Genomic DNA, 18,253 nt, shown 5'->3' on the forward strand with positions numbered 1-18,253 from the left:
GAGAAAGAGAAAGAGAAAGAGAGAGAGAGACAGAGAGAGAGAGACAGAGAGAGAGAGACAGAGAGAATTGTTGGGTTTATTCTGTATTACTATTATACATATATGTGTAGTAATTCATTTCTTTGTTAAACCATTCTTCCTATTGTTTGGCTCGAGGTCATAAACAGCCGCCTGGTCCACTCTCACAAGGACTTCTTATCCAAGGATTGTTTATGCTACATCTCTACATCCCACCCAGTATCGGGCTGTGAGGACTGTTGATCGGGAGGCAGCAAGGACTCGGGATATCTGCCACTTCCATAACACTCGTATAGTGTGCATGCCTCGTGACGCACTTCGGGCTTCTTTATGTAATTGTTATATGATTGTTAGATCAAATGAAGGCATGATTGTTTTAATCCAAATGCCTTAAAGCCGTTCGCGAAATACGGTTCGGGAGGATACATGAAGACAAGGGGAGATCTTGTTGCTTTGCTGTATTTTCCCTTAAGGTCCTTATCCATGATGCAAACTATTTAATTAAATGTCAATAATTGAATAAGATGTCTGCCTGCAGTGATTGATAATTACATCAGAAGGGTAATTATTAATGAACCTATCAAAAATAGATAAGATATTGTTAAAAAAACTTTACATGATAACACAAAATGGAGAACCAAGATACCTACAGACTTGTGTCTTTCTTCTTTTCTTGTTCTTCGACAATCGCTTCCTATAAGGAAAGCACTGAATCTGAATGGGTAATGTAATGCATTTAAATAAATTAAGTTTCACTAACTAATAAAATGTCTGTTAAATCATATTCGTAATTAATAACTAATTGCATAATACATTGTATATTAAAAGCAATTAGAGAACAGACTGACCCTTATGTTGTTGACAATGGCAGCTCCTTTGCTCTCTGCAGCCTCTGGATTTCCAATCAAGTAATCCCAAGCGCAAAATACTCTCCAGCAGAATGTAAAGTTTTCGTCCGAAGCACTGGCTAGACTTAGTCGTGAATTCTTGGCCATTCTGAATAAATATTAAGACAGTTAAAAGAATCAAAAACAGGCAATAGAAACAACAAGCGACCAAAAGACCAGCGACAAAACAAGGTATACAACAATACGCATCAATAAAAGCCAACAATGGCCCTGAGCAGTTTCACTGAGCGGACGTGTTTGTATGCACATGAGTTATCCCCTTATGAAAGGATGTCATTCAGCGTCTTAACAAGTTCTCCAACTAAACACAATAAAAGTACGGGAAATTTGGAGCTTTTCTTTAGCCTAATAATTAATATGGCATTAAGTATGACTAAATAATAATTGGCAGTTTGTATTTAGGGAATTTGAGCAACGATTTAAATGGTAATTATCAATAACCTTCCGGGCGACCAAACGGCCGAGTACCATTCCGGATACAGGAAGTGCTTTTACATTTCAGGGGATGTTTGTTAACATGTGACATTTCGTAACATGGATTGTTTTCGTATCTTGGAACAAAAGGTTTCCCATCAAAGCTTTTTATAACCTGAATATTTAGTTTGTAGAAAGAGAGACACCATGCAAGCTCCACCTGGATTTGAAACCAGGACCCCAGAACTGTGAGGCCAACCCATTAACCGATCCCACCGCGCCGCCCCACTTGATCATCCTTTCTGTCAAATTTCAACAAGGAGAAAATCCTTTTTGAGCACTGTTAGAAAGTGTTTATTACATTTCTATTGTAAATGTAATTGCTTTTCAATGCAAAATATTTCCCATTGTTTTGATTGCAACTCTTCAACCCTATGAATTGAAAGGAATATGGAAATTACTTTCTCAAGAGAATGATGAAACTGTAGGCAAAGACAGCCATTCCAACCAAAAAATAAGCTAAGGGCAACCGGTATCCTGCGCTGCCAATTTTCCTCACTCTCCCGTAGTAGCCATAAAACAAGACGGAGTATTGTAGGTAGCCCTGTGGGAATTAAAGTACACACACGGACACAAGGAACAATTGGCAGTACAGTTTTCTCGTATAACAATAACATTTTATGTGGGAGTTAAATTATCTTTGCTTTATGGTTTAAGATTATACCAAATAATGCTTTATTATCACTGTATTGTGTCTACATTAATGTAGTTCAAGATATAGGTTGAATTTTAAAACAGTGAGAGCCTTGCCCCAAGTGACCAGATGGTGTCCAGGTCTTGTGCAGAAGACAAGTGCTCCTTGGGAATAGTTTTACTTCTTGTGGATCCAAAAGGAGCTCCAGCGAGCACCTAGAAAAAGGCAAATAAAAACATACACAAATAATTAATTGAATAATAAAGCAAAAACTTGAATGCATCCCATTTTTAACAAATGCTTATCTTTGTCAGGGTCTTGAGATGCTACAGCCTATCCTATCCTAGCTGATTGAACCTTTTGGCCTAAGCTAACTCTTGAATAGAATATCATAAACACATAAAGGTTGACTATAAATATATTATTTTAAAGATGCTTTAAGTTAATTTTAATGATTTTATTTTAAATATATAAACCCTGTTTGAAAACAACTGCTGAAAATGTGTGTGTGGACGCTGAGAAAAATTTATTCATTAATCTCGGAGTTCGTGGTATAATTTCTAGGGGTCTATTTTTTTTTAGGTTTAAGGGTTTTTTAAACACCAACTGTTGTCATCATGAGCCTAAAGGAGCCTAAAACCAATATATTCACTTATTTCTTACCCACTTCTAACACTATAGAAGTCAATTGGTTTTCCTTACAAATACTACAATGCCCTTATTATGTACATTCCCATGACCCCACAATTGTGACTACAACTATCGAAAAATATGGAGTTTAAAAAAAATACTTCATTAAGAACTACATAAATGGAGACCTATTTTACAGTACTGGGAATGTCATTGACAGATGGTATGCCTACAGAATCCTGGGACTGACAGGATAAGATGGCCAAAAGTATACATAGTGGACTTATTATTGATACTGTTATGATCGCGCCGCGTAGAGCGACGCGATCGGAGGGAAAGTTGAACCCAGAAGCAGAGTCGCCAAAGTAAATGGAAAGGTGAGGCAGATCTGTAGCTCTTGTAGGTTGATTTAATAAACGGGGAAACATAACTTAAACAACTTGGCTTGACCACTCATTACAAACGAAAAGAACATGCGGCGTGGCGTCAATGGAAACGGCAATGACTACGAGGAAAAACAGGAAACGAAACCAGAACGATCCGACGGCGTCCACAGAAAATCATAATGCTTAAATACCAAAAATAATCTAATCACGTAATTAGTGACAGCTGATAATTATCGTGACGTCATGCCAGGAAAGGCAATCCAGCCACTCCTGACAGATACATAAATAAAAGAACACCAACCTCCCCGAATTTACTTATACACAATGGTACTTCTACTTGCGAAATCAATTGGTTCCAGAACTTGTTTTGTAACTTGGATTTAGTAGAGCAGCATTTTACATTGAATTAGCACAAGTCATAAAAATTAAAGTGATACCTCTATTTGCTAAATGAATTGAATTGGATCCAAAGCTTGCTTGGTTCCGTGGAGTAGAGCAGCATTTTACATTTATGTACGATAAGAACATATACAAAATGTATGCAAACCTAATTATTAAGACGCTACAACACCGAACCAAGCAATAACAAAACGCACCACAGTTCAATAAAAATGTTGTTTCGATCCAATAGGGAATGCATTAAGCCCGTATCTCGAGGTACCACTGTACCTCTGTTGGTGTTTATCTTTAACAAATTAATGGATATTGGAATAACAATTTTTTATAGTAGTTCCATAACCTGAAAATGAACATATGTAGAAGCACTCGTAAGTACAGGGTGACCCAAAAAGATGTGTACCAATGGAAAAGTTTTGGAAACTGATGGGTATGCATCTTTTTGGGTCACCCTGTAGAAGTTCTACTGCGTGAGTGTGTATAGTATATATCCAGTGATTGCAGTTGCTAATACGATTCTACACAGTGGAGGAAGACTGGCTGCCAGATTGCTTATTAGATTAAAAAAACAAAGCTGCTTCGTGGTGTGGAGGTTCACTTAAGTGCAGGAAAGCATGTAAGTCCAATTCCCGCTGGTGGCGGTATGAGTATAAGTGCAAATGGTTGTTTGTCTTTCTGTGTGCCCCATGGCTGACTGGCAACCAGTCTAGGCTGTAGTCTGCCTTTTGCCCAAAGTCAGCTAGGTTTACCTCCAGCAGCCCCCGCATTGGTTCGGGGAGTCTGGATTCATTTCTCACTCGGTGACAGTGACAGTGAGTAGTCGTCTGTCTCTCTGTGTGCCCAACGACTGTCTGGCGACCAGCAACCCTTGCTACCCTCAAGTGGATGCAAGGTAAACAAAAACAGCTATCTGCATTTATTTTAACAATTACCAGGTGTGCAGGACCCAAAAGCAGATCCAGTGTCACCATACAAATTCAGATAGAGTAATCATAAAACAATAGTTAGCTACCACTTGATATATCTAAGAATATTTTCCATTGCACTGACAAAACTGACAGAGCAATTTATAATGGTTGATGCTGGATGATATGGCTCAATGCCTAGACCGGTCAAGTATGTAGGCACAGAGGACATTCTGTCCGAACAAATGGAGCAGCAAATATGTGGCCCCTAAAAAAAAATCACAGAGAAGGTTCCTCCTGAGAGGAAATTGATTGTGCTTCTCTTATAGCGATATTAATTTAAACTGCCCTTCCTTTATGATATATTGCCAGAGAGAAAATCCCACATGGTTAGTTTAATAAAGGGCATTCAACAATCCAAACATTAATAATCAAGAAACGCAATTTCACTTCTGTTGGGTTAATTCTGTAATACTATTATATATTTGCGTGCATATAATCTTTTTTGTATGAAAGCTTCTTCAAATTGTCTGAAGAGAACTCGGGATCATAACAAGTCACCGAGTCCTCGTTTCAAGGACTGTTTACTGGACTTCTACCCAGGGAAGGCAAATCTGGAAGGACGCTTAAGAAGATGCTTATGCAGCCTGATTGCTATCCAAACAACCTTTAGGATTACTCGCAGATTGTCGTCTATCGTGTTTGACGCTCTTTTCGCTTCTTTATGGAATTGGTTTGTCGAATAAAGGCTTGGTTTTTTAAATTCCAATGGAATTTGTTTTTAGTTCCCCTTATTGTTATTGTTGAATACCTGAGATGTTGGGGGGTGTGGGGGGGGGGCGGTCGCAGGTTGGATTAATCAATAACCTTGTAAGGGGTTGAGTTCTGGATCTGTATCTGTATCTGTATCTGTATCTGTATCTCTATCTCTATCTCTATCGTGCTAGCTGAGAGTCGAGTGCTCTAGTGCTCTATCTCTATCTCTATCTCTATCTCTATCTCTATCTCTATCTCTATCTCTATCTCTATCTCTATCTCTATCTCCACCTACACCTACACCTACACCTGCACCTATACCTCTATACCTCTATACCTCTATACCTCTATACCTCTATACCTCTATACCTCTATACCTCTATACCTCTATACCTCTATACCTCTATACCTCTATACCTCTATACCTCTATACCTCTATACCTCTATACCTCTATACCTCTATACCTCTATACCTCTATACCTCTATACCTCTATACCTCTATACCTCTATACCTCTATACCTCTATACCTCTATACCTCTATACCTCTATACCTCTATACCTCTATACCTCTATACCTCTATACCTCTATACCTCTATACCTCTATACCTCTATACCTCTATACCTCTATACCTCTATACCTCTATACCTCTATACCTGTATACCTGTATACCTGTATACCTGTATACCTGTATACCTGTATACCTGTATACCTGTATACCTGTATACCTGTATACCTGTATACCTGTATACCTGTATACCTGTATACCTGTATACCTGTATACCTGTATACCTGTATACCTGTATACCTGTATACCTGTATACCTCTATACCTCTATACCTCTATACCTCTATACCTCTATACCTCTATACCTCTATACCTCTATACCTCTATACCTCTATACCTCTATACCTCTATACCTCTATACCTCTATACCTCTATACCTCTATACCTCTATACCTCTATACCTCTATACCTCTATACCTCTATACCTCTATACCTCTATACCTCTATACCTCTATACCTCTATACCTCTATACCTCTATACCTCTATACCTCTATACCTCTATACCTCTATACCTCTATACCTCTATACCTCTATACCTCTATACCTCTATACCTCTATACCTCTATACCTCTATACCTCTATACCTCTATACCTCTATACCTCTATACCTCTATACCTCTATACCTCTATACCTCTATACCTCTATACCTCTATACCTCTATACCTCTATACCTCTATACCTCTATACCTCTATACCTCTATACCTCTATACCTCTATACCTCTATACCTCTATACCTCTATACCTCTATACCTCTATACCTCTATACCTCTATACCTCTATACCTCTATACCTCTATACCTCTATACCTCTATACCTCTATACCTCTATACCTCTATACCTCTATACCTCTATACCTCTATACCTCTATACCTCTATACCTCTATACCTCTATACCTCTATACCTCTATACCTCTATACCTCTATACCTCTATACCTCTATACCTCTATACCTCTATACCTCTATACCTCTATACCTCTATACCTCTATACCTCTATACCTCTATACCTCTATACCTCTATACCTCTATACCTCTATACCTCTATACCTCTATACCTCTATACCTCTATACCTCTATACCTCTATACCTCTATACCTCTATACCTCTATACCTCTATACCTCTATACCTCTATACCTCTATACCTCTATACCTCTATACCTCTATACCTCTATACCTCTATACCTCTATACCTCTATACCTCTATACCTCTATACCTCTATACCTCTATACCTCTATACCTCTATACCTCTATACCTCTATACCTCTATACCTCTATACCTCTATACCTCTATACCTCTATACCTCTATACCTCTATACCTCTATACCTCTATACCTCTATACCTCTATACCTCTATACCTCTATACCTCTATACCTCTATACCTCTATACCTCTATACCTCTATACCTCTATACCTCTATACCTCTATACCTCTATACCTCTATACCTCTATACCTCTATACCTCTATACCTCTATACCTCTATACCTCTATACCTCTATACCTCTATACCTCTATACCTCTATACCTCTATACCTCTATACCTCTATACCTCTATACCTCTATACCTCTATACCTCTATACCTCTATACCTCTATACCTCTATACCTCTATACCTCTATACCTCTATACCTCTATACCTCTATACCTCTATACCTCTATACCTCTATACCTCTATACCTCTATACCTCTATACCTCTATACCTCTATACCTCTATACCTCTATACCTCTATACCTCTATACCTCTATACCTCTATACCTCTATACCTCTATACCTCTATACCTCTATACCTCTATACCTCTATACCTCTATACCTCTATACCTCTATACCTCTATACCTCTATACCTCTATACCTCTATACCTCTATACCTCTATACCTCTATACCTCTATACCTCTATACCTCTATACCTCTATACCTCTATACCTCTATACCTCTATACCTCTATACCTCTATACCTCTATACCTCTATACCTCTATACCTCTATACCTCTATACCTCTATACCTCTATACCTCTATACCTCTATACCTCTATACCTCTATACCTCTATACCTCTATACCTCTATACCTCTATACCTCTATACCTCTATACCTCTATACCTCTATACCTCTATACCTCTATACCTCTATACCTCTATACCTCTATACCTCTATACCTCTATACCTCTATACCTCTATACCTCTATACCTCTATACCTCTATACCTCTATACCTCTATACCTCTATACCTCTATACCTCTATACCTCTATACCTCTATACCTCTATACCTCTATACCTCTATACCTCTATACCTCTATACCTCTATACCTCTATACCTCTATACCTCTATACCTCTATACCTCTATACCTCTATACCTCTATACCTCTATACCTCTATACCTCTATACCTCTATACCTCTATACCTCTATACCTCTATACCTCTATACCTCTATACCTCTATACCTCTATACCTCTATACCTCTATACCTCTATACCTCTATACCTCTATACCTCTATACCTCTATACCTCTATACCTCTATACCTCTATACCTCTATACCTCTATACCTCTATACCTCTATACCTCTATACCTCTATACCTCTATACCTCTATACCTCTATACCTCTATACCTCTATACCTCTATACCTCTATACCTCTATACCTCTATACCTCTATACCTCTATACCTCTATACCTCTATACCTCTATACCTCTATACCTCTATACCTCTATACCTCTATACCTCTATACCTCTATATACATATATACATATATACATATATACATATATACATATATACATATATACATATATACATATATACATATATACATATATACATATATACATATATACATATATACATATATACATATATACATATATACATATATACATATATACATATATACATATATACATATATACATATATACATATATACATATATACATATATACATATATACATATATACATATATACATATATACATATATACATATATACATATATACATATATACATATATACATATATACATATATACATATATACATATATACATATATACATATATACATATATACATATATACATATATACATATATACATATATACATACATACATACATACATACATACATACATACATACATACATACATACATACATACATACATACATACATACATACATACATACATACATACATACATACATACATACATACATACATACATACATACATACATACATACATACATACATACATACATACATACATACATACATACATACATACATACATACATACATACATACATACATACATACATACATACATACATACATACATACATACATACATACATACATACATACATACATACATACATACATACATACATACATACATACATACATACATACATACATACATACATACGTATATATATGTATATATATATATGTATATGTATATATATATGTATATGTATATATATATATGTATATATGTATATATATATATGTATATATGTATATATGTATATATGTATATATGTATATATGTATATATGTATATATGTATATATGTATGTATATATATATATATATATATATATATATATATATATATATATATATATATATATATATATATATATATATATATATATATATATATATATATATATATATATATATATATATATATATATATATATATATATATATATATATATATATATATATATATATATATATATATATATATATATATATATATATATATATATATATATATATATATATATATATATATATATATATATATATATATATATATATATATATATATATATATATATATATATATATATATATATATATATATATATATATATATATATATATATATATATATATATATATATATATATATATATATATATATATATATATGCGTCTATATTCATGTATATTCGACAAAATACTGACCTCAGGTAACACAATGAATGATCCAGTCATAACGGTAAGGACAATGTTGATTCCAAATAACCAGCGAAGAAATATGAAGTATGAAGCGACACCTGATCCAAAATGACCTAAAAAAATTCAGGGAAAAAAAGTAGTGAAGTAGCCAAAAGGTAGAAAAACAAATAGGGTTCAGAATCTGCAGTAAAAATGAATGCACTTACTTTCAATTTTCTTAATCCTCACCTCCCATGGAATGAACACAACCACAATGTTGTAAAGCAGTCTGGATAATTTTTTCAGCATCTGCAAATAGAAAAAGATTGAAGAAACATCTGCTTCCCTAATCCTTTTAGTCAATATGTTCTTTTACATGCTTATTACTTCTCAAAGTGAAAATTGTTTTAAAAAAATTATAATACTAAAAACAAAAACAAAAAACTTTGGCTCTTTGACACACAAGTTTTGCTATGTGTATAAATTGGACTTAAAAAGTGATAACAATGGCAACAGAGGCAAAATACTTCCTGGACAAAAATAGTGAGACTAGTCATTTTGGGACCCGAAAAAATGATAAATTGTCAGAGGGTCTGAGATTATTAAGCAACACTTAGTAACTTTTAGTTTTTGATGATTCTGGTTGTCCTAATAAAAGACCGCATTTCCTGAAGGGAACTGCACAAGTTTCATTAAGTCATGATCTCCCATTTAATTTTACAGAGCCAGGTTACATGAACTACAACTGTGGAACACATACAGGATTCATACATATGTATGTAACTACATCAATTGAAACCCAATTAACGGTAAAATCAGATGAAGTGCTCTTACTTTCAATTAACCAGTGTGCCAATTTCTAATTAAAGAGGCAAACTCAGACTGCTGTCTGAAAGACAATTTACTGTAAAGAATCCTGATCAGCCTTACCACTGTAATTACGCAGTCAAGTAACAACTCGACAAAAATTTACAGTGACCACATTGTAAAACATTGCTTCCTCATCCAAAATATTATCTAAGTAAAACAGAAACAGATAATGAAGATGTAGGAATGCAAAGGTCATCGTTTTACAATGACTATTGCATGGATCTTCAAAATGCCGTCTATTGCAGTAGAATGGAAATTGGGGAAAGAACCTCTCTCAGCAAACATTATACTGCTGTGCAAGGCACATATTTGCTTAAGAATTTGATTAAACTTATGATAAATTGTGAAATGTCATCTCCAGATGACGAGAGTACAGATAATATGGAAATACGGGATTATGCAGCAGTCCTAGTAGCTTTATGGAAATACGGGATTATGCAGCAGTCCTAGTAGCTTTCTTAAATAATCTGACTATATAAGAAACGTAATTATTCACTTGGCAATTAATACAAAAACATTTATTCTAGAGGTCATCTAATCTGACACCAAAGAGAAATACACTTTTGGTTTGTGATTTACCAGAACATCTGCCATGTCCAACACAAACAAGGATACAAATGGAGGGTTGGTTATCTTGGCTTCTGTTATGATCGCGTCGCGTCGTCGTGGCGCGATCGGGAAAGGATTAGGACCTAGTCGTGGGGAAGCAAGTGGAGGAAGAAATTGGCTTCAAAACAACAGCTTTAATAATAATAGGGATCTTACAAAACAACGAGGACTCGAAACCAAATCGAAAACGGGAGAACGAGTGGTATCGAGGAGAAAGGTAGCGTGGCTGCATGGCTATGAAATCTATGCAGTGACATCCAGGAATGAAAAATGAAAATCAGACATAGGCATTGTCGTCATCATTGACTTGACAAAAAGCCTAGTAGTCATCATACCCTCAGCAGCGTATGGCGAAATTGTATAGTGCTTCTCCATATGCAGGAATATGCAGGAATATGCAGGAATATGCAGGAGTTTACAGGAACGATCCGACAATCATACTAGAACTCATTGATGTTTAAATACAAACTCAGGAAGTAATCAACAGATTGATTTCAGTTGCTCTGTCTTGACGGCAAGTCAGGGGGGGACAAACAGGCCGCTCCTGACAGCTTCACCTTTCCAATTGGATGCACTTTTTCCGATTGCCTCGTTGAGGGCCCAGAGGAGTGTCAATAGACAAGACCCTGGCTGGTGTGATTGGCTGTAAAGGATGGAGACATCTAGATGCCCCCATAATGCATGTGTTTCTTTGCTGCGCAACATGAGTCTCAAAAAGGTTGACTCACTTGTATGTGCGAATTTCATATGAAGAGCACGCTATTAATATGCATAACACATATGCTCTTCGGGTGTTGTAATGTGTACAGGTGGGGTGCTCAAACTTTTTTGCTCAAAGATCTGCAATTCAAGGGACCAACTTTGCGTGATCTACCCCTTTCTTTCCTGGCCCCCTGACAAAGCTTAGCATTTATGTATGCTGATGATATACCTCATGCAGCAGGAACTAAAATAGTGTAAGCAGGTAGTAATTATGCTTAGATTCGTGTTAGCACTGTTTCCCAGCTCAGGTCCAATAGACATATTTTTTTCTGGATCAAATCCTACTGTCATACAATCTACCAGTAGTACATTAGCGATCGACTGGTAGCTCGCAATGAACGTATTGAGCACCCCTGGTGTGAAGCTGGAAGTTGGAGTTTGGCTAGGGTCCGTCAGTTGAGGTTGAGTGTGAATGGAAGAGAAGTAGCAACTAGAGGTGTTCACCTCAACATGCCAAACTAAACCTCAGAAAAATACTAATTAAATAATAATAACTTCCAGATGTGAATGGCGCAGGCACACAAAGGGGTATAAATAAAGACAGGATAAGGAAAGCACGCTCCGAGATGGACTGGACAGCAAAACAAAAGAGGCACTGCACCATTCAGAATAAGCAGGTGGCTAAAAGACGAAGGAAGGAGTCGGCAGCAGCAGACTATTTGCCCAGCCCACCGGCTGTTTCAGCTTCATCTGTATCACCCTGTGAGCCCAGCAAAAGAGTTCGCTATTATAAATGTGTATTTATTGATTTAGTTTTTGCACTCTTGGTGTAGGAGTGATTCGCATATCATTATCATTTATCATACATTTGCTACATTTATTACAAGTGTTTCATGAAAAATAAAGCATTCTTGCTTTAAACAAAGAGGCACCATCTTTTCATTTCTTGCCACCAAAGAAGGATGTTTTGTTTATTCAAATTTCAAAACGAGATGTGCTGAGGCGTCTCAGGTTGCTTGTGCCTTCTATACTAGATAGTGATGAGATTGTGAACATATATATAGATTTCTTTTCAAGATGGCGCCGTCAGGCGGTAGCAGGTATTGGGGTAGACCTGCCAACTGGTTTAATAATTGTTTGTTCATGTCCAGCCAATGTGGCCAAACTGGTTTTAGAATTGTTGTTTAAACTATTAAGTAAGTGATTAATATGGGCCGGAAAGCGACAAGTGAGGTGGGTTTATTGCTAGACTGCAGGATGGAGATCGGAGGGTTACCGCATGTGGGGTATGTGCGTATGCGTAGTGTGGGGTGTCGCCTGTGTCTGCCGCGATGGGTGGAGCGGCATGGTTTATGACCCAATTTGAAGGACATGGAAGGTTTGCTGAGAATAGAAAAGATTTTGGTAAGTGAAGAGAAAAGATTTTGGTAAGTGAATAGAAAGGATTTTGGTAAGTGAATAGAAAAGATTTTGGTAAGTGAACAGAAAAGATTTTGGAAAGTGAATAGAAAAGAAAGTGTAGGAAAAGCAGCTGAAGGAGTGAGAGAGGGGCAGAGAGAGAGGCAGTGAGAGAGAGAGAGAGAGAGAGAGAGAGAGAGAGAGAGAGAGAGAGAGAGAGAGAGAGAGAGAGAGAGAGAGAGAGAGAGTGAGAGAGAGCCAGAGAGCCAGAGAGCAAGAGCAAGAGAGGGAGAGATTAGAAAAAGAAAAAAAAAGTAAAATCTTTAAGGAAATTCATTGCATTTGGGTTGGCAGAGGGAGACTGTGCTTCTCAACAGGAAACGGACCAACAGTGGTGCCAGGTGGTGCCTTAAAGTGGGAACGTCCATACCAAGCATTGCTGACCAACCAACCAATGTGAAAATAGCCGAGACGGGGATGTGGAGCCACCTTTTACACTGTAAAAAGGTTCTCTCAGTTGAAACATTTGAGGAAACAGGCGAGATGAACTTTCTGACGTAATAAAACGAAACGCCAACCACTCCAGTATAGATTGGAAAGATTATTGCTCAGCAAGTAATACCATACAACCATTGGAAACTATTTTTATTGGTCTTATTGTCTCCATGTGCAAAAAAGGTGAAAGCGTTTCAATTGAGACTAAACCTTCTTACAAAGGGTTAAAATAAACGACCAGAAAAAGAGAAGCTGCAGTGGGAGGTGGAAGGAGCCACTCAATGCGAGATCGGTCTCTATGCAAACAAACCATGCATCCCACAATCATTGTCTGTAGTAATTGCAAAATTGAGCCATGGGAGGAGCCATGTCTCAACAGGGGGGGGGGGGGGTGATCAGTATAGTACAACAAACAATGCATGTTCCCAGAGGTCACCAAACCTACTTTTAAAAACCATTTGCAGAAACTGTCTCACCTGCTCTAGACACAACTCTCAAGGAAATAACGACACAAGCGGGGAACAAGGCAGACATGGACATATCCCTTCGAGGTTCTTAATATGGATTTCATCGAGCTGAACCAAGGTGACATATACAGGTACTGTCTGGTGTTCATTAACCCATTAACCAAGTGGGTTGAGATATGTCCATCCAAGAAAGCGGACGCCACAGCGGTCGCAAAAGCCATATGCAAAAGGATCATTCCAAGCCATGGAACACCATGAGTCATTTGGAGTGATGGTGGTGCTCGCTTCGTAAGCCGTGTCATCGAAGCTATGGGACGGCATCTTGGAATCAACCTGAGGTATTATTGTTCCTGCCGCCCCCAAAGTGCTGGGCTCTTTGAAAGAACCAATGGAACAGTAAGACTCAGACTGGTGGTGGAGGAGACTGGTGAAACAGATTTTCTCACTCAGTGGTTATGCAAATGTCCCAAGAAAGAACTGTGATAACTGCATATGATCGGCCGACAACTTCTCGGTCTCCCACACAGGAGGTCCTGTCCCCAGGTGACCTGGTCAAGGTGATGAAAAGAGAGTGCTGGTCATCTCCACGTGGGGACGGACCTCGTCGTGTGAATTTGACCTCTAATTTCACCAAGTTGGCCACCACCGTCAAAGCTGATGAACGAGTGTCGGAGCTCACGACCAGGATGTGGGGCTCGGATGTGCCCCTCAAACACAAACACTGACCAGTCTCCTCCAAAATTCTAAAGACTCTGTTCCCCTGGGTGCGTGTGGCAAGGAACGCCCTGCGTCTGGAGACCATTTACTGCAGGTTCCGGGCCTGTGTCAGCGCATCAGTCTGGCTGCGGCAAGGCCGAGAGGCCCAGATAGCCGCCATGGCCCAGGTGATTTTCCAGGGCCGCCCTGCTCTTCCCGGAGTGGCCACCCAGTGGGGAGGTGTGTGTGTGTGCCATTGTGGGACACTCGTGCTGCGCCTTCATCCCTGTCGACGCGTCTCGCTTGGTCCATGATGCCCTGCAGGCTAAAGGGAACATGCGGAGCACTGTGACCGGAGATCCACTTCCTTAAGGGGGGTGGTTTGACTGGTTCCTCTCAGGTTCATGAACACACACTTTTTAAATCCCTAATACTATTTGTAACTGTTATTGACCTCGTGCTTGTCATCCTAACATGTTAATTACCCTGCTTCTCAGCTTAGAACAAACATACCAATAATGCCGATGTCGAACTACCATGATTGAAGTGATTTGTGAAGAATTTCATTTAAAAGTAGCGTCGTGATGAATGAAGTTTTGATATTTTTATAGTCACAAAGGAGGGAATATTGGGGTAGACCTGCCAACTGGTTTAATAATTGTTTGTTAGGACAGTGGAATGTAGGACAAGCCAACTAACTGGCCTTGCAATTGTTTGTTCGCACTACGAATTGTAAGATAGCTAACTAGCTGGCCTTGCAATTGTTTCCTTGTATTGTGGAATATGGCCAACTCACTTTGGAACTGTTTGTTCGAAACGCGCAATATAAGATAGGCTGCTATAAAAATGGTGTGCTATAGAAATATCGTGTTTACATACAACTTAAACCTACTAATGTCTAACCATATTAGCCCAAAGTTTTGTTTACATAAGCTCTGTCCTACATCACTGTCTTAGAAATATTACCCTTTAGTTCCTATAAAAAGACTGAGCTCTGTTCATTTAGAGAGAATTGCGAGGAAGGCAGGCTGTGAGAGGTTCACAGCTGTCGGAGCAATCTCCAACCATCCTGCAGTCCGGTAATAAACCTATTTCCTATTTAAATTGATTTCACTCGTTCTTAACCTGCTCCTGAAGTTGTATTTTCAGAGCTATCACAGGTGGCAGTAGCTCTGTCCGCTCTAATTATTTTTTTTTTTGAGATTTACAGCCTGTCTATCTTTTTTTAATTACGTTTTCATATTTTTTAATACATTCCTTTTTTTCTTTACTTTGTACATTATACTTTTTACTGTTTTTACAACTTTCTTTTTTCTATTAGCTTGGCTTCTTTCTGCTAGTTCTTTTTTGGAACTGTTAGGGTTATTAGTCTAACATTATTATATATTTGCTCGCAATGAAGAACGCTTTGCTTTACTTAGCTTATTAACATTAGAAAAGTCATTTTAGAACATCTCCCTGCAACCATGTAAATGTTTTGCTCCCAAATTCGACCAAACAACAGGAATGTCGAATAATCTTAGACTTCTGGAATGCGGAGAAGAACCTTCGGCTCAACATGATCTTCATTTGATTAGAGAGCTAAAATTTCTATTGACTTCTCATTCCTATTTTCCCACCCCTCCCTTGAGAATTGAGATGTCCATTGTAACTAGGGTCATTGAAGCTAATAAACAGGAAAAAGATGACCAAACGTCCGGCGAGCAAACGTCCGGCGACCAAGCGTCCGGCGACCAAGCGTCCGGCGACCAAGCGTCCGGCGACCAAGCGTCCGGCGACCAAGCGTCCGGCGACCAAGCGTCCGGCGACCAAACGTCCGGCGACCAAACGTCCGGCGACCAAACGTCCGGCGACAAAAAGTCAGACGACCAAACGTCCGGCCAGGGGCTTCAACATATGCACCTCTTACAACGATTTTACCGCGGAGAACGTCCGTTCTACTTGCGAGTGAAAATCTAAAAGTATCTTTAATCCTTCTTTCTGCCTGCCTTTAATTAGTAGCAGTAATCACAATGTCAAGGTTTTTGTTTCATATTATTAGACATTTGCTTGTAACAAATAAGTTTGGCCTTGGTATTGGAGAATGCTTCGGTCACCCTTAGATATGCTCACATTATTCTTAGTATCATACTTGCAATGTAGTATAAGCTTTGCTCCTGAAAGCTTTGTTTTGTATAAAAAAAAAGTCGAGACAGGTTGCCTCAGCGTATCGGGAACCTGCTCTGACCATTGCACTTGCAACATCTGCCCTCCACCAAGGCCAAGCTGCCTGACGCTTCGGTCCCCAACAGTTGTGACAATTGTGGACTATTTTGGTCACATACATAAACACACTAGACAGTCTTTTTCAAGTCTTCAGGGGTCAGTGCAAGGTCCACTGCTCTTCAGTCTTTTCAGAAATTATCTGCCAAGCTATTGTCCTTCACTTGTCTCCTGCCAAATGTATGCTGATGATGCTGTGTTATATGTCCATGGAGAAGATTTAAAAATATATATTTTTATATTTTTATTTATATATATATGTGTGTGTGTGTGTGTGTGTGTGTGTGTGTGTGCGCGTGCGTGCTTGCTTGGGTGGTTGCCTGGGAGGGTGTGCGTGTGTGTGTGTGTGTATATATGTATACGTAGATGTAGATATATATATATATATGTATACGTAGATGTAGATATATATATATATATATATATATATATATATATATATATATATATATATATATATATATATATATATATATATATATATATATATACATATATATATATATATGTATACGTAGATGTAGATATATATATACATATATATACATATATATATATATATATATATATATATATATATATATATATATATATATATATATATATATATATATATATATATTTATATATTTATATATATATATATATATATATATATATATATATATATATATATATATATATATATATATATTTATATATATATATATATATATACATATATATATATATACACACACATATATATATATATATATATATATAGATATTTATATATATATATATATATATATATATATATATATATATATATATATATATATATATATATATATATATATATATATTATATTATATATATATATATTATTATTATATATACACACACATAGAAGATGAAAAACATGCTGAATAGAATTAAATGTGATTTCTTCAACTTAAACTTCATGAGAAACAATTTAACTCGTGAGTCAGCAAAACTATATTATGACACAGATATCATATCACAGATCTTACTGCCTAGCAAGTTGATCATCGGCCTGGAAGACAACACTAAACCAAGCTTGAGGACCATCTCCGGCCATGGAGGCAACAGAGAGAGGGACCCGGAGTACGG

The 18,253-nt window shown here is 37.2% G+C and overlaps 1 protein-coding gene across 1 annotated transcript in view; it reads right to left on the reverse strand.

Annotated features, from left to right (window-relative positions):
• The window catches only part of tmc3 (transmembrane channel like 3), a 62,473-nt gene that overhangs the window by 29,325 nt on the left and 14,895 nt on the right, over positions 1 to 18,253 (reverse strand). The window contains 6 exon segments of the mRNA XM_077711674.1: positions 645 to 712; positions 867 to 1,014; positions 1,802 to 1,944; positions 2,151 to 2,249; positions 9,665 to 9,771; positions 9,865 to 9,946. Of these exon segments, the coding sequence (XP_077567800.1) occupies positions 645 to 712; positions 867 to 1,014; positions 1,802 to 1,944; positions 2,151 to 2,249; positions 9,665 to 9,771; positions 9,865 to 9,946 (647 nt within the window).

This window comes from Stigmatopora nigra, unplaced genomic scaffold (assembly GCF_051989575.1).
Source record: "Stigmatopora nigra isolate UIUO_SnigA unplaced genomic scaffold, RoL_Snig_1.1 HiC_scaffold_27, whole genome shotgun sequence".
Taxonomy (NCBI): domain Eukaryota; kingdom Metazoa; phylum Chordata; class Actinopteri; order Syngnathiformes; family Syngnathidae; genus Stigmatopora; species Stigmatopora nigra.